Here is a 23,025-nt window from a genome sequence, read left to right as displayed (position 1 = left end):
TTCATTGACAACGTATATTTTCGATTTTGTATCTTCTCTCTAATTCAGCACCACTTTATTGGTGAAGACGATATTTTTTTCTGTGCAGTAAAAATTGCACACTTGTCTCCTTCCGTGTTCCTGCTGCTGATCATTTTTGTCGCATTCTGCGTTAATGACAACCGACAAGCGACGAAGCGCGGCTGTTTCTAATTGTTTTAGCACTCCCGTTGGCTGGAAAATCGGGGAAATTAGAAGGAAATTGGGGAGCAGCAGCCATTGTTAATGGATATCTGCCTCGTCTGCGGCCGGGCAAGTTCAATTTTTCGGTAAAGTGTTAATTACGCCAGCCAACGACAAATTTTGAAAGATTCCTCTATGCAAGCTGACAAATCATTTGTTGTGGCTTGGGAAATTGATGAGGGCGAGGCAGTTGAGGTCCAGAGTCTGCGGTTTTAGCCACCGGAGAGCGGCAACTTTTGACAAATGCGGACAGACATGGCCCGGGAAATCGAGAGAACGGAGTCGGGGAAAGCGGGAATAATGTTGGGGAAATAGGGTGAAAATGCCTCCGAGAAGGAAGCAATGAAATTTCTCGACCAGCTCTCGGCTCTCTCGCAATTTAATTGCCGCTGCTGATGGAGATGTTGATGAGCTTGTTGCTAGTGTGCTAATGCTATTTATGTTGCTGGTGTTCCTGCAACAGTTGCTGCGGTGTTCGTTGGTAATGCCATTGATTAGATTGCTGTCCGATGTTTTCGACAACATTTCTGCCGACTTGGGTAATTTTGCACTTGCTTCAGGGCCGGAGTGCCTAGTATTGTTTCTACTAATTAAAAATTATTGTAGTTCACAAAAAAAATAAAGATTTAAATAACTTCAAAACAAGTTTATTATGACTCCAACAGACTTTCTTTTTGTTTATGATACCTCAGATATTTGCACAATATTTACGTCTCTCACAGCCATTTCAACTATAACTGACCATAAAACTTATAAAACGCATTTGATCCCATTTTCTGTCTGGTTATTCACTCAATACCAAGCAGCTTGAAGTGGCCTCAAATCGTAGTCACGTTGCCAACATTGCGATAATTGCGTCTAATAACTTTTGATGGCTGTAATTAATCCCCAGTGGCGACCTGCCGCCGACCTCCTCGCTCCCAATCCATCACTAAAGGATGTCAACGATGAGGAAGAGCGGCGCATCATCATCTCCGGCGATTCTGTCAGCCGTGAAATTGACACGTCTTTGGTATTAAGTGGCACATTGAATAGTCCAAATTAATACCCGTGCTTCATGGCTGTTATCCGCGTTGTTCAACCATGTTCCACAGTTGGGGTGTGGTCGATGGTCGTCTAGAGCGAAGTGAAGTGGAGTCCTCAAAGGCGCATATGCCATGGCAATAACAGAAGCCAGTTTCAAGACCTTGATTAGGAAGAGCAGTTTAGGGCCTTTGTCAGCAAATCCCATAAGAAATTTAGAATTTCGAATGCAGTTTCTTTGCAAATGGAACCACAAACGTTTAAAGGTATGCTACTTTAAAATCGGATGAAAATTGGCAAAGTTATGGGCTGTGAATCTTAATTTCTAGGGACTGCAGTAAACTTGATCTTCAAAGAATTAGATTTTTAATACACATGTGCATGTTGGAAACCGGGTGTCAATACGCATTTCAGGACGATGGAAAACCGATTCAATGTTTCGCTTATAATTAATCTTAAAGACCCAAAGATCTTCAAAGACTTCTGGGCGTTCTTCTTTTCCATTGTCTTGTAATTTCTGCACTTTCCGAAGCAATCAAAATCGAGGGCGCAACCCTCTCGTGGAGCACAAGGAATGGGGTGACTAGATGGGTGGGTGGTGCCTTCATCTGGGCGAAAGAAATGAACATAAAGTGAGCAAATGTGCCATAAATTAAAACTAAATGCCGACCGTTGCTGTCAAAGGCAGAAAAACGTGAAGACGAGCGGCGACTGCAGTCTCAGTTAAGATTAACGCACACTCGCATCCGCCACGCCCACAGAGAGGGGCGTTGACACCCACAACACGCACACATAGATACACACACACCCATACAGAGAATCTCTCATAGATGTCAAGCATTGGCCGCAATGATTTACGGTTTCACATAGGGGAAAATTGCGCATACGCCGCGTGGCCGCCACGAAGAATTTGTTTGCCCATTTTTTTTTCTTGTCGTTCGCTGCTGCTGCCTTGGCTCATAAATTGTACGCAGGAAAAGTATTTCAATGCAAACGAGAGGTGACGCTTTGAAAAGGATTCGCTCCATTAAATACCCTTGCGAGCAAAAACATCCCTTTTAAAAAATGGTTAACTCTTCTAATCTACAAATTTATGCACATTAAAAGTTTTTTATGTGTACTTCTGTTGGCAGTGTTTTTTAAGGTGTTTAGTAAAAATGTATAGATTGGATTTTAAAGATATTGCCTTCACATTGTGTTTTTAAATAGCAATAAGAACTGCAAAATGGCTGCAGAAAACCTAGGAATGTGGACGTAAACTATGAAGACACATTGCTGCTTGGAATTAAATTCAGCCTACGTGGAAAACTTCGTCGCTTTGGGTGGTCGCATGCGGCACTTTGTCTCCGTTTTTGGTGGCGACACTTGGCAGACGTTTGGTCATTTGTTGGCACAGCTTGTTGCTCGCTGCAAAGTGAGGAAAACTACGGAAAAACCAGGGAGACGCTAGAAAAAAGTTTGCGCCACATCATCTTGTTAGCATTTTGTCAGCCAAGTTGTCACATTCGCTTCAGCTAGAGATCTTCACTGTTTCGCCAGCAACAAGTTGACAACAACTACAATGGGGGAAAATGTTTGGGAAAAGGGGAAAAGTGGGGGGATGAGAAAAATCGGAAAGGGGGCAGGAAGAACTGGCGAGGAGACTTACGCTGCAATGGTTTTCCTTTACACACTTTCACCCCTATCCCGCATGCACTTTACGCCTCACTTGACTTACATTCGGGGCAACGACAACCAGAGATGAAAACGCCTCCGCCTTGTTTTCCCCCTTTTCCGGCCCCCTTTAACCCCTTCAACTCCTCCCCCTCCTCACACTGTCGCGCAAAATCTTTAATTGTCGCGCAATTTTCCAGTTACTGCATTTGTCGCCTCGCCCGCACTTCTCACATTTCTCTTGCCTTGCGCCCTCCTTAAAATTGCCAAGGAATCCATGTATTCATTCATTTGTCCAACGAAACGAACAGTGGGCTTGAATGCACTCGACACTTGCTAAAAACTGAACAATTTTTAATTGTTTAAAGATTTATTAATTATAAAAAGATTCAGCAGTTTCCTAAATTCATCATTTAATTTTATTCTAACTGTTGCTTAAAAATGTATCTCAGGTAAATGGTTTATGCTGTTCCCAACATAAAATTCCCATAATATTTAAATATATTTTTATAGCTTCTAATCACTGTTGGCCCACTGAGAGATTTTAATTTTATGCTTTTCCTTGTGGAATGTGGCAATCACCTGGCATGTGTTCCAATCTTAATGGGCCGAAAGTTTAATATAAATTGGAACTGAAATTCTTAAGAAAAGAATTTCATTCCAAAGAGAATATAAAATTCAGGGGATTATTTTTTAATAATTCCGCATGAATTCCAGCCATCCACTGTGCCCATTCGCTCAGCCATTCATTCTCGATTCCCATTCGGGATTCTCATCTTTCGCAACTCGCTCTTCGCTTTCTGCTGGTTGCTTTCTTTTGGGGCGCCACTTTCCGATGCAAGTGATATGTCCCCTGACCCCGTACCCGCCTTTTTTTGGCCACGCCCACTGCAACTACCAATTAGGTGGGCAGAAGGCGGTTGCAATTTCAATTAAGAGAATTAATTGCGTGTGCGGCAGTCAGTTTGAAGAGTCTCCAATGGGAGAACAACTGGCGAAGAATGAGGATTCTTAGCTGGGTTGCTCAGATAAGTGACACTTATCTAAATACATATTTACCTGCGGGGCTGGGAAAAGTGTGGAATAGAAGGAAAAATCGAGCCGGAGGGTTGGGAAAACTTTGTATGCAGCCCGCATATTGTCAAAAGCGGAAATTGCAGGAAGCTGCAGATTTTTATCGATGCAAGTTGACAGGCGCCACTAGCAGCACTCGAAGGAAGTTTGAGCAAGCACTATGTATACAAACCCACCCAACCAACCACCTAACCACCTGCACCACCCAAAAAATTCAAGAGAAACCAGAAGGGCTTTCCTAACCATTGCTTCCGTTGATTCTCAAATGCAGTGTCGAAACCGGAACAAAAACTCCATGAGAATTCCAATTAGGGAGAGATCAAACGATCCAGAAATCGGAAATATAAAGCCAGCATAAACATAAGCAAAGTGGTGAAAGAGTCTCAAGTGGGGGTGCTATACTAACGGAAAGCCATTAAATTTAGTCAATCGATAAACGAAGTCACAAGTTTTTCATCATCGGTGGTGCAACCAACGGGCAGACCAAAAAACAATTCCTAAAAAGCCTTGCGCCATAAAAAATACATTTTACGATCCTCACGCAAACTATATAGCTAAAACGGGGGACAGAGATAGCATCGGTAAATGAAAGAGAGGAGCAGATATACTATATAGGGGCCCAGAGACAGCGACACGATGTGAGTGTCAATGCTGATGTAAAGTGTCACTTAAAACGCGCTCAATATTTGATGGCCCGAAGACGAAATTGAGCCACCTCCGCAATGCAAATGAAAAAGAGATATACCACGGTACACGCCGTGACATGAGTATAAAAACACTTTGGCAGCAGAAAGATTTTGGAAATCAGATTGCTTTGAAAAACAAAAATTTATATTAAACACAAGTAAGTAGTTTTATTTGGTAAGTAAAATTATTTGTTTTTAAGAAGCATTTTAGTGATATTAAATTCGAAACGCACTGTTCGTAACTGAGTTACATTGTGGAGAACCTACCCAAATCATCGATTCCCTCGCCAGCTAAGAAAAAAATCCTCTAAACGATCTTCGGGCAAACAACGTGAACGCATTATAAAAATGTTTTACGATGCTGAACCCAAAACGGGAGAACAGAAAAACAAAACAACAGAATAAATGCTGAAAAACCGAAGCAGAGCGAGTTTTATTATGTCGTCGAACGTTGGCGAGATAAGGTCAGTTTGGGGGGCGGGGTGGAAAAGTGGGTGTGGGGAGTGGGATGGGGAGTCCAGAAGGGGGAGTGGCAGGGGGCGGAGGGACTAAGGCCAAAGAGCAGGGGCCCAGTGGATTGACCGCTTTGCATGTCGCGCGCTGCATTAAGCGAAACCAAAAACGAAGCCGATGACAGCAGGGGGAAAAGTAAGGGAAAGAATAGTGCACTGGGAAAAATCAGATTATTAAAATACTAATTTGCAGTTATTGTTGTTATTTGCATTAATATCATCAATCCGGTTCTGTTTTTAAAAGTATAATGGGAGAACAGTCAGTATATAATATCAAAATTATTTTTAGTTGGATCTCTTGAGTTATGCTCTGTTCAGAAAAAATATCATTTTAAAAATACATTTAATGTTTATAATTAAAAAAAAATTTAGGAACCTTTTTTTAATAGAAATTATTTTTCAGTGTACTTTTAAGTAAGGAGGGGAACTTAGCAAAAGGCGACGTCTGGACATGAGCGCGAACATGAATCGCTGACGGCGGCAGCTTAATGGATATGGATATGTTGTATATGGATGTGTATTCCATGTGGATCTGCAGACTTCCAGCTAAAAATTAAGGGAAAGAACAAAGAGCTTGATCTACTCTATTCATTACTTGGCTTTGAAAGTTTCTCAAGGTTCTCAAGATTTTTTTAACTAATTTAAAACGAATATGACATTTAAGCCGCGATCAAATAAACCCAGTAGAAAATAATAAACTTTGCTTCATTTATTAATAAACAAAGTGCAGTACAACGGCATGGCTCAATAAATATTGCGCGCATATTTCAAACTAAAATCCATAAATCCATTTTAAATTTGGTTATGCAAAATTGACTTCATAAATATTTCAAAACACAAATGAAGCCAGCAATGAGAAATATTGCAGCGAATGTTTAATTTTGAATTTTCAATAACATTTAAATAATGAATGATTTAGGAAGGAAATCTTTTCCCGTAATTATTAGTTTAACTTTTAAAGAGTATTTTAAAAGTTTGCCTTACTATAACCTCCCATTTGTAATCCCTTTCTATTTCGTTAGTGATTTTATATTTTTTGCACGCTCCTTTTTTTAAATTTTCCAATTTCATTATCAAGTTTTATGCCCTGACCATCGGTTTACTTATCGGTTGGCCAGACAAAAATAAAAACATAGAGGCTAAGTTCCCCACTGGCGGTGACCTTTTGAAAGGAGCCCGTATGTGAATCGCTTTTAGAGCGTTTTCCATGTTGTTGTTTCAGTTGTTTGTTGGGCAATTCAATTGAATGTTTGCGGCTGGACGACAACTGGCGACTCATCACTGCCACGTCATCATCCTTTTTCCAATGGGCGGCGAGAGAGGTGAAATCAGAAGGGGTTTCAAGGGGTGGAATGTCCACGATTTAACGACGACTGAACATATGCAACGACAACAACATCACATCGGCAATAAGCAAGTAAAAATAACAATAAACAGCAGACAGCAACATCCACAGTGGCAAATTGAGTTGTTTGTTGTTCTTTTTTGCAGTGTGGTTCTTTTTGTTTTTGTTTGTATTTTCACATTAAGAACACAACGCAGCTGCTGAAGAAGGTTAATTGTTGTTCTTGCCGCCGACGATGTCATCGATATTGATTATGATATTTTTTTAATGGAAGGCTGAAGATGAAAGACCCCAAGAAATGAAAGAAAGCTTCAGCACGATTGAAACACCATAAAGGAGGGATACATAAGAGTGCGCCCACATTTAATTACCAGGTCAATAAATAATAAAATATTGATAAATAAGGCAGGCAAATTGTTTAAGAAATGCAATCAAGATCCATGTCATTGAAGTTAAGACAAAAGAGTTGTGCTGGGATTTTGGTGTTAAATGCCTGGCTTTTATTGAAATTTCAACATTTTTAATATTTATAGATAATATAATATTAAATTAAAGGCAATAAAACATTATACGAAATTGAATAACTTAATTACTCAAAACATTTTGTAATAAACGAACCGTGCTCGGTTTTGTGATAATTTATATTTACTTTTTATCCTATTTAAGAACTTTTAAACCACTTAGCGCTGAACATGTAAAAAACCTCCAACCTCAAGCCACCAACCACGCCCCTTAGGCGAGCCACCGCCCACTCATTCCATTGACGCGAAGCGTAAGCGCACAACAATTCGCTGGCCAGCAACTTTTAACAGACACACAGCGGGCACACTCACACATAAGCGGCGATAACAACGATAACATTTTAGCACATAAATTACAAATTCATGAAAAATTTTATGCTCTTGTTGTGCACTCGTTTTTTTAACCTCTTTGTCCAGGTTTTCTTTTGCTTTGTTTTTGTTTTTAGTTCTCTGTTTTTGGCGGTAAACGCAACGAATGTTGCTGCTGCTGCTGCCATTTATGTTGCTGTTGTGCCAGCAACATGCAACGCTTGCCGGGAGTCGGGCGCTGGGCAAAGTTGGACAGATATCGCACATATATATACACCTGGAATGGGATTGAGGTTCACCCAGAATTGTCCGCAAAAGGTGGCGGCAAAGGTGCAGTGCGGTCAATGCGTTATTTGCAATTCATTGCAGCCATGGGAATCCAAATGGGAAAAGGCAGGAAAAGTGGGGGTGGAAAAACAGATGGAGCCGGCCAGGCGACAGATCCACACACACACACACACACTAACACACAGGCAGCCCACCGTTCATGGTCCGCTTTCAGCTTTATGGCTTAATTTTTGGTCCTGCTGCAGTTTCTGTTGCTGTTGCTGTTTGTGCCACACATTTCGCAAGCAATTTAAATGCTAATCAATTTGCCGCGTTTCACGCTCCGCCTGCAACATGGCAATGTGCCCCACATGTGAATCACCAATCGCAACAAATCCAATCCAGCCACCCACCAAAACGCAACGTTGCATACAGTTCAAACAAACAAAGTCGCCAAGAATTATGAAAAGGCAGCGAATTTTGCACAGGGCCCAAAGCAGAAGCCCAATGAAATAATAATCACTGGCTAGGGAAATAAATATGAACCAGTAATGGATGAAAGACAGAGGCTTCAATTTTGCAATACAGCTGGCATTTGTTGCCTAACAAGTATGTCTGAAACCAAATTTAAGTTCTGTGTTGCCTTTTAAATTCTGCAATAAAATTTAAATAAACATAAAACTTTTAAAAATATTCGTTTGTGTTTTTCATAAACCATTCTCTATATCAGACCAGAAACAAAAGTGGAATAGAAAAAGGGAGCAAGGGGAAAAATACGCCAAATAGTCGTGGAAAAGTTATGAGCGATGTGCAGGTTGAAAAAATGCAACACGTAGCATTTGAATAAAATTTGTGAGGGAAAATACGAGCGGCCAGAGATCGGGAAATTTCGTGATAAGCGGAACGAGATAACAGCATAAAAAAAATATGTAGAACAAAGTTTGATTTATGGCTTCAGCTTGGAGATTTGTAGATGCAAACGAAAACAAAATCGAAATCAGTCGTACAAAATTTGGGTTTAGATTGGAGTAAAAAATTCAGTGGAGACTGAAAATTTTAAAAAATGAAAATGGAAAAATGCTTACACGCAAATTAAAAATCCTAAAACTTAATAACATTTCCGATAAATTTAAAACCAGCTTTCATCGTTTTTTTACGTGCCCAAAAAACACGCTCTTTAATACAGATAATAAAAAAAAAGACCAGCAGCAGATGGAGCAAGGTAATAGGAAAAAAACAGAGCCAAGATGAAATTGCATTATGTCGATTTTGTGGATTTTTCTATGCAAAGAGAAAAATGCACGGAAAAAATCGAGGAAAAAATGAGATAGAAGAGGAAGCTCGACTGGCTGCAAGTGGCTCAAAAAGCGCCTCAAGATGTGGCAACATTGGTTCGGGACAGCAGTTACTTTGCATCTTTTAAGCACTACTCGGTGGACGGGACACAAGAGTAAAAAAAATGCGATGCCAGTGGTAAGATTGGACGTAAAAGGATAAAGAAGTTTTCATTGGTTTCGGCTGCGGGCTGATGAAGCTGAAGCTGCTTCAGGTATTCTCATCCTCCTTTATCCAGGCTCATAAAAATCATTCATTTGCGAAAAGCCAAATTGCTGAAACGCAAGCCAAGAACTGAAGTGATAAGGATTAAATGGAATTTTAGCAATGCCTCTTAAAGTCTAAAATTTCTATACCATTTTGCTGCATCTCTAAACGCCTATTTAGATCATATTCTTAAAAGCTTCAAAGTTTATTACATTTTCACTATTAATTAATTTTAAAAAAGTTTGTTTCTTCTGGTTTATGGCATATTGATACGTTAACCAATAAAAATGCAATAAAAGTGTCCAATAATTCTTTTGAAGTTGATGAATTATGTCAGAAGAGGCTTTAACATTTTATTGACGAACATTTGACATTTTTTAATCTATAGAAATAACAATTATCAAATTGGGAACGAACTTTAATAGCTGTTTCGAAAAGAGTGAGAGCAAACTGTCCTGATTCTTTAAGCTAATCTAAAATTCTGTCTGATTCCAAACTTCAACTGAAAATACCTTTTGTAAAGTTCTTTCCGCCTGCTGCTTAATTTGCCAACCCCAGCCTGGATTTCGCCACCCCTTCCGCACACTCACCCATCCGAAAACCACGAGAACCCCCTTGGGTTTATCCTCTTAAAATTTGTGTTTATCTGGGCACACGACTCGATTAATTTCTGAAGGGCGAAGGAGCCAAGGCAAAGACGGCTAGGCGTGTTTTTAATTGCCAAGGACAATTAAAAACAATTTTGCAGGCACAAAAGAGTTGGCAATAAATTTAATTGGCCCGCTGCCGTTACGCCCATTGATTATTTTTCGGTGTGGGCGTGGCGGCACAGAGCACTTTCACACCTAGTGACAAGGTGTCCAGGGTTGCCACCGCCCAAGAAATTTGTAGATGGTGGATGGCGTTGGTTCGACTGGCTGCTTGCTTGCTTGGTTGGTTGGTTTTTCCGCCGGAATGGGGCGGCAATTTATGCGGCTGTCAGTTGCAGGGGCAGCTTGGATTTTTATTGGCACCCGGCACGCAGCCAGAACTCGTTCAGCTTCCTCTCAAGTAATTGCATCGAGCACATAAATCAATTGAATTGCATTTTCATGCGACAAGTTTGGCCAACCCTCGATTGTCTGCAAGTGAAGTGAAAGCCAAAAGTAGTTTTCCTCCGGGGTCTGTCTCTCATCTTTTTAGCTGGCCCCTCGAGCGTGGCGTAATCAATTGAAATTGCATGCAATGCGTCACTCGCAGCTCGAGCTAACCCCACAAACTTAAATTCCAAGACTAAGTCCAAGTCAAAGTCAACCAACCCTCTGTGTGGATGGGCGGAGTTGTTGCCCCATTCTCGGCTCACGTAAAAGATTATCGCCAACTTCGTTTATGGCTTATCAAATTAAATGATTAATGTTTCCCTATGTTTCCCCTTTCTTGGGCAGCGCTCGCTCCTGAAAAATGTCATCAGCAGTTTTCATTTCGGCTTTTCGTATTTTATTTTCTTGCCCGAAGTTCAAATGGTTTTCGTGTTGCGGTTGTCGGTTTGGTTTAAGTTTCCTCCAACATTTTATTGGGAAAGTTTTGTTTTTGTGGCGACCTTTATGCTTAGCTGATTTGTGGCTGGGAGAATTGTTTTGAAGCATTTAGTGTCAATAAGATCCGAAGAATTAAAACCAGAGAAGGTGTTGTTTTTATGGCTACTTCGATTAGGATTTGCAGCTGAAAGGTAAAATCCGCAAATTTGCTGTTGAATAACAAAAACTTTTTACGAACTTACAGTTTGTATTCAGGTTTTAGTATAGGTTTCAGGTTTAGTATATATTTGGGAATGTATTTGATTGCGTTTTTAAGGCTGTCATAATTCTGGTTCCACATTATCCTTTTCATATCCATCACCCAATCATCCAATCATGACTTACATCCTCTTTCGCCACGCACAAAATTCTCGAAATTCCATCAGCAAAAGTTTTCATCATCCACAGAGCTCATGATCCACACACATCACATTAATCAGTCAGAACAGTGGGACAGACAGACAAATACGCACTCGAAAGTATAACTCATCAGGGCACAAATTACAAAGACAAACGATGACTGACAACCGCAAGGCTTTTTTGGCCCGAAAAGTGGGAGGGCGAGGTGGCACAAAGTGGTGGAAAGTGGAAAGTGGGAAGGGGAGCGAGGTCGGGGTCACCACTTAGCACCCACAATCCACAAAGCTGCAGCTGAAAACTTGGGCAAACCGGGTCCAGGGGCAGGGACATCAGCGTTTTTGTTAATTAAACAAATGCCGCAGTGACATGTGCACATCACGAGAGATGTGATGACTTTGCCGGGGTTTTGGTTTGGGCCGCTGCGGTTTATGCATCTGCATTCGTGATGGGGGGTTGCATATAGGGCCGAAATGCCAGAGAGTTGGGTGGCAAGGGTGATATGGGAGGTTATGGGTGGCCTGGGTGGTTGGGCGATGCTGGATTCAGTACCCACTGACGATTCCGCTTGACAAAAGCGCACACAAATAACGGGCGAAAACGGGCGACATCGCTGACAATGGCTCCGCATGCAATTTAATTTATTTCAATTGCAACGGAATTATTACGACAGACGACAAAGTGCCGTCGCAGAGCAATTTACCAGGCATCCCTTGGCGCTCCCCCAACCCCCCTTGGCATCCGAAAAGCCAGCTTCTTTATCGCTTTTTTAGGGAACTGTTAATAAACAAATTCATGTGCGAAGAAAGTAAGCGCAGCGAGCGTCGATTTCAATTAAACAGACGCGTGGCTCCCGTTGCCCACTCAAGCTGATAATGACCACAGTGGCGGCGGGAGGGGGCTTGGGGAGGGGGCCATTGCGGGGCTGAACGCCAAAAACTTGAACAGAATTGCGGTCAGGAAGTTAATAAACTTCATTAAGTTTGTGGGGGTTAAAACGGTTGAATACTTCAGAAAATGAGACAGAGAGAGACAAAGAATTATTGAAATAATATTTTTATGAAGTTGAACTGGTAAGGACAAGGCTAGTATTCTTGGGGAAATAAATAAAATAAGTATTTTAATATTTATAATCAATCAATTGAGTGTGTCTCATTTGTTTCAAACATATGTGGTGTCTTATCCTTTGTTTATTATTAGAAAAAAAGTGGAAAGTTATTTATGTTTGCACAGATGATACATGTGCTTCGCTTATTTAAGGCCATTATTATAATGCTATTTGCTTATCAATTTCAATGTACTCCTACTCGTAGCTAGTGTAAAATTCCTGTTCAAGATACCCAATTCCCTCTACCAATTCCCGGCTGCAATTTCGCAATTTCGACCCATCGTGGGTGGTTTGAGGCATTCAATTTCGCCACTGTTGAATTCGTTGTTGTTGCGGCAACAAAACACTTTTATTTTTGCTGTTGTTATTGCAGCTTTTGTTGTTGTTTGGCTTGGGCAGTTTCAAGTGTAAATTAATTTATGAGGCACGCCATGGAGCCGGCGCCAGGCTGCGGTCACAGAACCCCCTTACCCACCCATGAAAATCTGGGGACAGGGGAAATGTCAGCCAGAGTGTGAAATTTCATATTTGAATACTCGCCAAAACGATGACAAATGAAGTCTGCATAATTGGCTAACATTTGGTCATGGATGGGAAAGCTTTTAGAAAGATGAATACACAAAGAGAATATATAAGGTAGCTTGCGAGTAAAGCTCAGCCAAATCTAAATTATTCGACTTTAGAATACAAATGGTATTAGATGCCAAATACTTAAAAATAGCCAGGCATCTGTTCTTTTGTTTTATAAAACTCTCGGCAAAACTAATTTTCTTTAGTGTATGTCTGAAAAAGCGTATATGATTTGAGTTGATTTAACTCACCTTTCAGTGTGCCGATGAAAAACAGAGCGGCCAGCAAATTGAGATGGCCAAACATATTGGTTGTTGATTCCTGTCCAATTTTTGATTCAATCGGCTTCCTGCTCCGCTTGATAGCTGCAATGAAAGAACGTAAAAAATGAGAATGTAAATAATTATTTATTGCTCTAGACACGCCTGTGTGAGTCAGTCACTATAAGCGACAGACCAGAAGGCAGCAATTTGTTTGCTTGTTTGGCCGGGCATAATAGAGACATTTTTTGGGAAGAGGGTGTGTGTGGTTCTATATGCCCAGCCCAGGAAAACAAGTGCGGAAGAGGGCCAGCTGCCGCCCGTGATCTGTTACCTGTTACCAGTTACCAGTCACCGGTTCGCTGTCATCATTCAAATGCCATTTTCCTTGGGGGGCGGGCCACAAATTGCCGATTGACACGGCACCTGACGCTAATCAAAACTACACATGCACTTTTGGGGGCTCCCTTAGTTCATTTCCCCTCCCCTCAGCAATTAAGCCTGGTTTTGTGTGTTTGGGCCGGCTAAATTTTCATTACTATGGCTATTGTCTGGCCGAGGAACTGGGGGAATTTGAATTCGAATTGGAACCCATGGGTAAACCCACCACTCGCCCCAATCGTTCAATGATTGTCATCGTAGGTGTAACTAATTGTTGGTCATTTATCTTCTTTGCTTTCTTCTCGAATTTGATTTTTTTTCTGGTTCTCTCTGGCCTCTCTTTGTTTTTCGGTTTTCCATGGAAGTCATGAATAATTTCCGTTCTAAATGGAAAGGCTGGGCTTTCCCTTTCCCCAACTCTTCGTCTGTGTCTCTAATTGATAGATAATTGAAGGTCTCGGTGAGGAAAGGGCAATGTTGATCAATTGGCTTGGAATAAGGCAGCAGATGATGAATGAATCCCCCTGATTGAGTGGAGGATAAGATGGAGCTCAAAAGGATCATGAATGGAAATTCTTTGAATTGGCAAGCGGTGATGTCAACTTGGTGTTAGTTAGTTTTCATCTGCATATATTTTGTTGACTTTTAATTTATATTGAGCTGACAAGAGTAGTAAACATTTTTATAAATGCCCACAGCTTGAACTTTAGAAATTCATTTAAATCATAGACACCTCGTTCAGTCTGAAGATTAAATAACCATTTAGTTTTTAAAATAAAATAAAACTCATGCATGCACTCCAACAATCAATGTCCTCAAATGGTGATGGAAATTGGTGGCAATGTGTCAGCAATAACGCCTCCTCGCCTACAAAAATCTATCTCAAATCTCCGTCACGAAGTTTTATTTATATATTTCATGTGGGTCACTGAAACTTTTTGATTGACAAATGCAAAAGACATTTATGGTGCGGATAGAATAAAATCAAATAAATTAGAGCCTCGAATGACTGTCAGAAAGTGTTCGCATGCAGATGTAAACTTGGGCAATTCCACTAAACTAAACTTCAACTAGACTCCGACTATAATGTGACTTGCATATCCGTGTATCTTTTGTATCCTTCCATCTGTACCTCCCATCCGCTCGCTTTGTATCTGTTCGCTGGCACCGTAAACAAGTCAACAAGGACCGACTGCCATGGGCAACAGTCCTCCCACTTTTGCAGGTGGATTTCCCGCCTCCTCGACAGGTGCACAAAACGGAGCCCTAACATCGTCGCACACGTCTCATTTTCTCTTGCCTTTTTTTATTTCTTTTTTTTCGGTTGCTGGCAAACTAATTTCAAAGCAAATGCGATACTGTCGCAAGTGACTGAGACGAGGGCTCCCCAGCCTGTTGTTGGGTTTCCTCCAGTGGCTTGGGTTCATTTTTTTTGGTGGTTCAGGTGGCTCAGGTTGGAAGAGTGGTGCTCGTATGTCACCCTGTCAGCGATACCTTGGTCCTTAGTGACCTCAAATGGTGGCGAAAGTAGCAATAAGGTCCTCATTTTTAAGGGGTTTGTTCTTAAAGAGGTCCAAAAAGTATTGGGGTTTTTCGGCTTAAAATCTTTAGCAGCTACAAAATATTTAAAATATTCTTAAAATATTCTTAAAAGAAAAAACTTAAAGATGCATTTAGTTAAATTTTTTAAAGCATTGTTCCCATTTCTTTTTTGCATATTGTCTTATCTGAAAAACATATCTTTAACCTAGCCCCACCTACGTGTTTCTTTATTTTGGCCGCCTCATTTGCATAATTCTGTCGTTAAGTGACGGAAAAATGTAATCCAAGGAACGAGTAGAGCGATACCAGATCCCAAGGGAACCAAGTCCCACAAGTGCACTAGCCACCAGTAATTAGATTGTAAAGTTTACCAATAAAAATTCAAGTCTTATTTTTGCTCAATGAGAACATTGTTGGAAGCCCATAAAAAACACCAATGTGAACTTTTCATTTTGACAAATGGTCATTATGATCAGAAGTCCAAAAAGACAATGGCAAAAGCCTTGCAAGTGAGGAAAATAAGAGAGTGAAACTCGAAAAACTTTCGCTTTTCCCATTGTAGTTCATTGAGTTTTCAGCTGCTTTGTGTCCCCTGTAACAGAAATGTGTGAAAATTCTATGGGGAATGAAATGTTACCAGGGTCTCCGGCTCCATACCATTTTGCCCTTGGCCATTGAAAATTGAAAAGTTATCAATTACCATTCCTTTTGAGTGATTGACTTTCCCCATACCCGCTCTCTTTTTCGACTGAAAGTCTAGCATATGCCAAAAATGTTTTGTTTTTTCGGTTTTCCCTCGCTCATCGCACATTTTCCAAGCTTCTTCAGCTCAGGTTACAATTTCATGACCCGAAGCGTATTGAGGTAATTGAATTTCGGTTTTTGGCCAAGCGGCTGATGAGGTGGGAATAACTGAGGGAGCAGAAATGTTCAAATTACCAAGCGAAGAAATATACAAATTTGGGTAGGCAGATTAAGTTTGTAATTATTTAAAATTGAGCATTTCACTAAAGGTCAAGAGTAATTGGGAACCAACCTTATTCATCAAAATTTGTCGAAAAGCTTTGCTCATATCAATAGTCATAAATCACATTCCATTTATAAAGCTTCATTACAGAAACCCACCATCAAATGCTAATGAAAATTAACCCATAACAGCACCACTTAATTTGATTCACCAACTGAGCCACTTGGCTTGATTGAAGGCAGATCAAATTGCCCAAATAAAAACCGAAAGAATAACGTTGATGGGAATTAATTAATAAGTCTGGTCCATAAATACCAAAACGTATTTATATATAGATAAATAGAGGAAAGCAAAAATTCTATTGCGAGACGAAACAAAGAGGAATGTGTTTTTTTAGAATTTATTAGGTTCGTGTGGGAGGGCCACTTGCCGCGTTGCCAAATCTATTTCAAAACTTCATAAACAACACGGGTGAAGAATTTCCCTTCGGTAACATTTGAGAAATCTCCGTTCGAACAATAAACTGGGAACAACAAAAACAGCACCGAAATGAATTGAAATTTATAAACAACAAAAATAAGCAGTTTGTGCGCCTTAATTTGTTTATTTTGTGCTAAAGAGCAACACGCATCGAATGCCATAAAAAATCAACAGGCAGCATAAAAAAGTGAAGTGGTGGGGGCAAACTTACAGAATTTATAAACTGTGCAAACTCTGGCCGAGGGGCAGCCATAAAAAAGGCAAAAACTGAGCCGAAAGGGAATATTTATGCAAACGTCAATTGGCCTGCAATTGAATTGAGCCACGAGGCATGGCGCATGAGGAATGAAACATGAGGCATGAGGCACGTACTTTCAGATGCCCCATCCACCATCGGGATCTTTATGGAATACGCTATGGGAATGGGTTGTTGGGATATCTGATCAAACATTTTATGAAAAAAATATAACGTTAGTTATGATGAAAAACTCCGAATTGCAGTAAATTAATAATATTTACTACCTTTTTTGCAGTATTACTATTTGATTTTTTTGAAAATGAAACTTTTGCTTTAAAAAGTAAATGGAGTTCATTTTAATTGAACTTCCATTAGCCAAATTTTAATTGTATTTTTACTATCATGCCAGAGCATTTCCGATTCGGTCGACGGCTTCTCTCATTTGTATTTTTTATTAGGCGCCTCTTTTGCAGCCCGCCCAAATTGATATACAAGTCAGACAACGTGACGTATGAGTGATGATGCGTGCGCGCCTCCTTTTCGATTCACTCCCCCTTTCGCCGCCCACCGTGTAAACATTCAGCATATGATTGCCATATTTGCCATAGCGCCAGTTCCGAAAAGTGTTCGATAAATGGGAAATTAGGTTGCAACGACGCCGGCGCCAATTCAAAAAGAGGAACAATCGGAAAAGCGAAAAGCGAAAAGAGTTTCCAGTGGCTTGTTTATGCCCGTAGCAGCCACTTGAGGCTGTTGGAAAATCCGTCCCTGTCACCACCCCTTTTCTCCACTAATTTCCACCGTTTGATTGACTGACGAGCGAACGAGTTGAATGATTGCCCGCTGCACATATTGATTTGCATCTAGTGGATCGCCCATTTGCCGTAATTTGCCTTACACAATGCCATTATTTATTTGATTGATATGCCATATATGCGCCCTGTGTATATATGTCATCTATATAAATATACATGGCATAAATTTTAAAATTATTTGCCTTGGCTTCTCGCCATTTGTTTGCCGCTAATTTGACTGTCAATCAATCGGTGAATGCAAAAGTTTTTTTCTGTGCCACATAAATATTTCCCGTTCATATAATTCCATTTGTTTGATATAATTCGCTGACGTTCACTTTTTAATACTGGGGCTTAAAAGCAATATTATTCCCCGACAAAATAAATTTATCTCGTAATTTTTTTGCCATTCTTTACATGAAATCGATCACTTTGTTTTAGATATTTTTATCCATAAAATATTCATGATATGGTAATTTTCACACGGGCTATAGATGTCAATTGGTTAAAGTCCATAAGGCAGAGTAAATATGGTGGAAATAAGTGTGTAATGAAACAATGTGTTAAAATGTGAAAAGCATTTTTAAGCACGGGCTTACTTTTTTGTTTATTTTAATTAAAATTGTTACTGCTAACACAGATGTGTGAATATGTACTTTTAAATTAATTTAAGGTAACAATAAAGCTGAAACTGCTTCTTGATTACTTCCGAATAGGTGACTAATGAAATCTAATATTACCTTACCAAATGCAGTTTCTTCACTTTCCCCAAATATGGAAAACAGCCAACAGAAATATTTAGGTACATTAGGTCAATTTCAATCAATTCCGGACCAGGCTACTTTTTGCATCAATTTTTCATTGAATTTTTGAGTTTAATATTTATAACAAATTTCAACCGAATTTCCATGGAGAGTTGGAAGCTCAAATTAATTGCCGGTAAGAAATCCAAGAGGTTGAGAAATTTCTTAACAAATTTTCCGGAGAGCACGTAACAAAGGTTTTATTTATCTAGGGCCTAGGTCATCTCAATTGGGAATATGCCATAAATTTGCAGAAAAACGGAAAACAGAGCCAAGGAAAATACGATTTTACTGTGTAAAATATATTTTTGTGTGTCTTCACTTTCTGGCCTGTAACATCGTCGCCATCGTCATCATCGTCTTGGCCATCATTTATTCATGACAATTTTTGCTTCTCACAGCTGCAGCCAGGAAATGTGAAATGAAAATGGAGTCACAACTATGCCGAGTGCTTTGAGGTGAGTTTTCCTGCAAATGAAAAACCCACTCATCGATAATGCAGGCGAGAAACCGCAGGAAAACGGGGGCAAAGGAAATGTAAAGCAATATTCGGCCCATAAATGATGAGGAATTTACTTTTTTGGCCAGACGGTATCCGCAGCACAGTCAGAGTTTAGCTTACACTGTACCCATACCAAAACAAAAAAAAATGTATTTTCATAGACTAAGCTAGCTGACAGGAGGAAGCCCAAAATTCAAACTGTGCAAATGAGTTGGCCACAAAATGTCAGTTACAGACACCTCACCCAACTTTATATTCCCCTTTCACGAACCGCAAACGCGTCGAAAATTTTTGGGGGAAAGAAACGCCGGGAAGAAGTGGGTTGAAGTTTTCTTTTTTCATTTCGTGCAAATAAAATCAATCAATTTTAGGTCTGGCAAGTGGCAGTGGCAACCAGTGGAAATCAGCAGCTAAAGCAGCGTTCTAAGTGCTCGTCCGACACTGAAATCTATTTGCCAAGGTGTTGACAAAAAGTATGGAGAGAAAGGAAGAAAAATAGAAAAAGGACATTTCAAAAACTTTTACGTTCTCCAAAAAGATTACGAGATAAGCTGAATGTGCTTAAATTGATTTCTAATAGTTCGGTTAAATGTTTATCGGAGCCCTAATATCAATTCATTATCAAACTCTAAAATGGTTTATTGAATGAAATGTAAACTTTACAAATTTCTGGAAAATATTTTTATGATACTCGATTAAATATAATTTGTATTTGACGGGTGGCATTCTTTTTGTGATTTTTTGTTCTAAAATGTTGTTTACGATTAGTAGTGCATTCAAACCACTCTCATCGAGACGAGACTGCTTAACAAGTCATAGATGCCAGGACAAATCCGCACTTGAGTTCGGTTCCGTAATTAATAGAATCAACTGGAGATGCGAACGCTGAAGTGTTGAATGATTTAGCAGCCCCTTCCTTTTTCCATCTAGGGATTTTCTTTCCGAAAGCAGCGGGGAATTTTCATTAACAAAAACCGCAATGGGAATGGGAACACACAATTTCGAGCCCTGTGTCGATTTCTGTGTAATGCCCGAAAATAAAAATCAATCAACACGTTCGCTTAATAGACCATCGGCCCTCTGCTCAGATGTAAATGTATCTGCAAGATACATCTTCGAGTATAAGTATTGCACAAAGACAAATTGCTTTTGTCTCTAATTTTAACACGACTTTGACGGGCTCTTTTTCTCTCGACTTTGCTTTAATTTGTTTGCCGTGGGAGTGAAAAAATGTTCACACGGTTAAGGGTTTTTTTCTACGAGTGTTTTGTGTATTTCTTGAGTTCTGTTTGGAATTGATTGGCGCACGTTTTGCGCGTGGCTAAGCAAAAAAACCAAAAACATAAAACAAAAACCAGGAAAAAGTTTACCCAATAACCAAACAACAAGCGAGAGTAAGAGTAAAATTTTTTTATGGGGGCCCACGAAAAATGCATTTTAAAAAAGTTCACATTTACATTTAGGGTTTTCACCGCTCTGCTTTATCTTTCTTGGCTTCTTTTGCTGGTTCAATCTTTATTGAATGTCTGCCCGACGTCTCCAACTTCTGGTTTTTATTTTTTTGGGGCCAGCAGCACTTTGTGGGTGCTTAAAACAGCTGACAGGCCCCACTGACAGATTGATGTATGTTGATTCTCCCTTCTCTCCCTGGTTTCTCTGGTGAATATTTTCCACACTCTTAATGAAAATATTTCTGTTTGTGCTATTTTCATTTGACTTTGCGGCCTGTTCGAAGATTTATGTCTTTGCCGGGATTTTCGCCCGTCTTTAACCTGAGTTAATTTTTATTGGGGGGGGCTAATAGGGCGCACACCTCTTCGTCCCCTAAATCGCTGACAATTGGACTGTATTTGGGCTGATATACGTATTTACGTTTTGTTTCGGGGACTTTAACTTGGTGTTTTACAAATGTTGGATTTGTTTGGCTGGCGAAAAGGTCAATCTCTGTGTCTTTAAGGCACTCAAAAGCAGAACAACAACTCCAAAAAGAGTGATCAACGTCTGAGGATTAAGCTTTATTTTTCTTCTCCGCTCTTCGGGGAACTTTAAGTGCATGCGGGTGTTTTGTGGAAAAGCGCTAAAGGGAAATGGAGGGAAAAAACTAGAGGTTTAGAGCTGGCATCTCACGTGACTGGATCAACATCTCAATGCCTCGGGAGTGCAAGTGTGTGGAGGATTTTCCGTGAGCTTTGTACTGAGTTCACACACACTTACTTTTGTTGATAATAAAATGTCCCAAAGGAGTTCGTTTTTTAGAAAGAAATGAAAAACTAGTTCTGGTGATAATTAATATTTTTATTTATCTTTTGGTAATGAAAACCGTTTTAAAAGTCATTAATATCTTTCCATAAAATCATAGGTTTTTATTGTAAGCCTAACTATGTTAACGTTATCAAATATGCTTTCAAAAGAATAATCCTCAAATAACTACAAAGACTTTGTTGATTATCAATTCAAACAGATCATTCTTATCACTCGAGAAAAGTAAATTAAAGCTTCTGATTTAAGCATCCTCCATCCAAACGCTTGCTGAGATTAAACCATTTGGACAGTTGTAAATTTATTTAAATCCATTGGCAGTTGTTTGATATATTCCCGCAAAGGATTTGCCAAATTTTAAACCCATTTTCCCACCCACACAAAAGCAAAAAGCGAAACTTGCCAACGCATAAACAAATATGCCAAAAACAACGCAAAAAATTGTGTGGAAAATCTCGCGCGCTTACAAAAAAATAAACAAAACAAAGGGAAACCCAAAACAAAAAATGAATTGGTTCCATTTGCTGACCCAAAAACGGGAGTGAAAAAGGGATAGCCCATGGAGGTGGGCGGTAACTTGTGGGGGCGTGGCGTTTACCCTCATTTTTGTTTATCTTAGTACAATATATTTGTTTATTTATTCAAGTCTTTTTCTTTTGCGCATTGTTTCTTTTTTTTTGCATAAATATTTTGATTGATATTGTTTAATTATTCGGGCTGACTTGAATGCACTTACTTTTAAGAATTTTTCGGGGGTTTTGATCTTTTCTTCTTCTCAAATAAACGACTTATTATACCACAGAATTTATTAAGATCGCTTTGTTTTGGTTAAATGCTGTTTTGCAGGCTGTTTATCAGCTGTCTTCGATCATATTTCCATTGATATCGTTTCGAAAATGGCTTTTTCGAACTCTCAACTGTTACACTTATGCACTTTTTTTAACCACTCATGCACGAGATGGTTTTTTTTTCGGGGTTTAGTGGATGTTTTATTTGTTGTTAATTATTTTTGTTGTTGACCGGTCACACACACGCACACTCACTCACAGCTGACACTGAGGGCAACAGTACCGTTAATCCAAGCGTCCGTGACCTGCGATCCGTTACAATACTCGCGTCGAAAAAGACTGAACGTATCTATGAGATACATTCGCTGTGGCGTTTTTTCGGTCCCAGCCGAAATGTCAAACGACCACGAACATGTTGCCGCAAACATGTTGCAGGAGCTCATGTTGCACGGAAGTAACCTCCTGATTGGTTGGTCTTACTTCGCGAACAAATCTAGTTTCCGGTTAGAAAAATATCATCGTTTTTGAAAAGCGAATGGTCATAATATAAAAAAGGTATGCCATTAGAAAGTTTTTTTCGAAACTATAGTAATAGTTTTTAGACACAAATTTGTTTATTTACATATTTTAGTACATTTTAAACAACAAAACGGGTTTCTTAAAAAAAGTAAAATATCTAGCGAATAACATAAAGCATAAAACCAAAATCAAGTATAAATATTACTTCAAAATTCGTTTAATTTTCTTACTAATTATTTTGTTACTTCGGAAGTTAATCCGATGCCAAAACGACTTCACCCGAAACCGCACGAACTGGCGCCCTCTAGTGGAATTTTGGTGCAACCGCCGTCTTATACGTTCTTAGCAGAGTTCTAACAGCCCAAGTTTGAATGGATTTGTTTGATGAGGAGAAGCGGTTCGAGGTTGCAGGCAGTTCAAAATGAGTTCGAAACCAGCTTCAGTATTAAGGAGAAAAAAAAGTGCATAATGATTAAAAGGCAACCGAATATTACGACCAAATCTTAGCGAATGATGGATGGTTAATAAGCTAGCAAAATGGTGGCAACTCCAAAAGATTAAAGCCGATTGGCAGTTGGTGGTATTACGGAAACGTGTAAGTGGGCGTAGATCATGGATAATGAGGGAATAATGATACGATTGAAGAAGATGGATCTTTCAGTCAAAATAAAAGAATAGTTTTAATAGAAATTCAAGCCATTATTGGGATTTTTTTTGCCAATTTCTATTTCACTTTTGTTAAATAGA

The 23,025-nt window shown here is 39.6% G+C and overlaps 1 protein-coding gene across 2 annotated transcripts in view; it reads right to left on the bottom strand.

Annotated features, from left to right (window-relative positions):
• The window catches only part of LOC122320864, a 74,711-nt gene extending 52,624 nt beyond the window's left edge, over window positions 1–22,087 (bottom strand). For both annotated transcript variants that reach the window (XM_043209409.1, XM_043209410.1), the window contains exons 1-2: window positions 21,708–22,087; window positions 12,997–13,110 (exon numbers count right to left, since the gene is read on the bottom strand). In XM_043209409.1, the coding sequence (XP_043065344.1) occupies window positions 12,997–13,051 (55 nt within the window). In that variant the 5' untranslated portion in view covers window positions 13,052–13,110; window positions 21,708–22,087. The remainder of the gene's footprint in view (window positions 1–12,996; window positions 13,111–21,707) is intronic.
• Window positions 22,088–23,025: the final 938 nt, after the last annotated feature.

The sequence above is a fragment of the Drosophila ficusphila genome, unplaced genomic scaffold (assembly GCF_018152265.1).
Source record: "Drosophila ficusphila isolate 14025-0441.05 unplaced genomic scaffold, ASM1815226v1 contig_127, whole genome shotgun sequence".
NCBI classification, from domain to species: domain Eukaryota; kingdom Metazoa; phylum Arthropoda; class Insecta; order Diptera; family Drosophilidae; genus Drosophila; species Drosophila ficusphila.
Note: the sequence above shows the minus strand (reverse complement) of the source record. Positions and strands in the feature narration are given on the sequence as shown.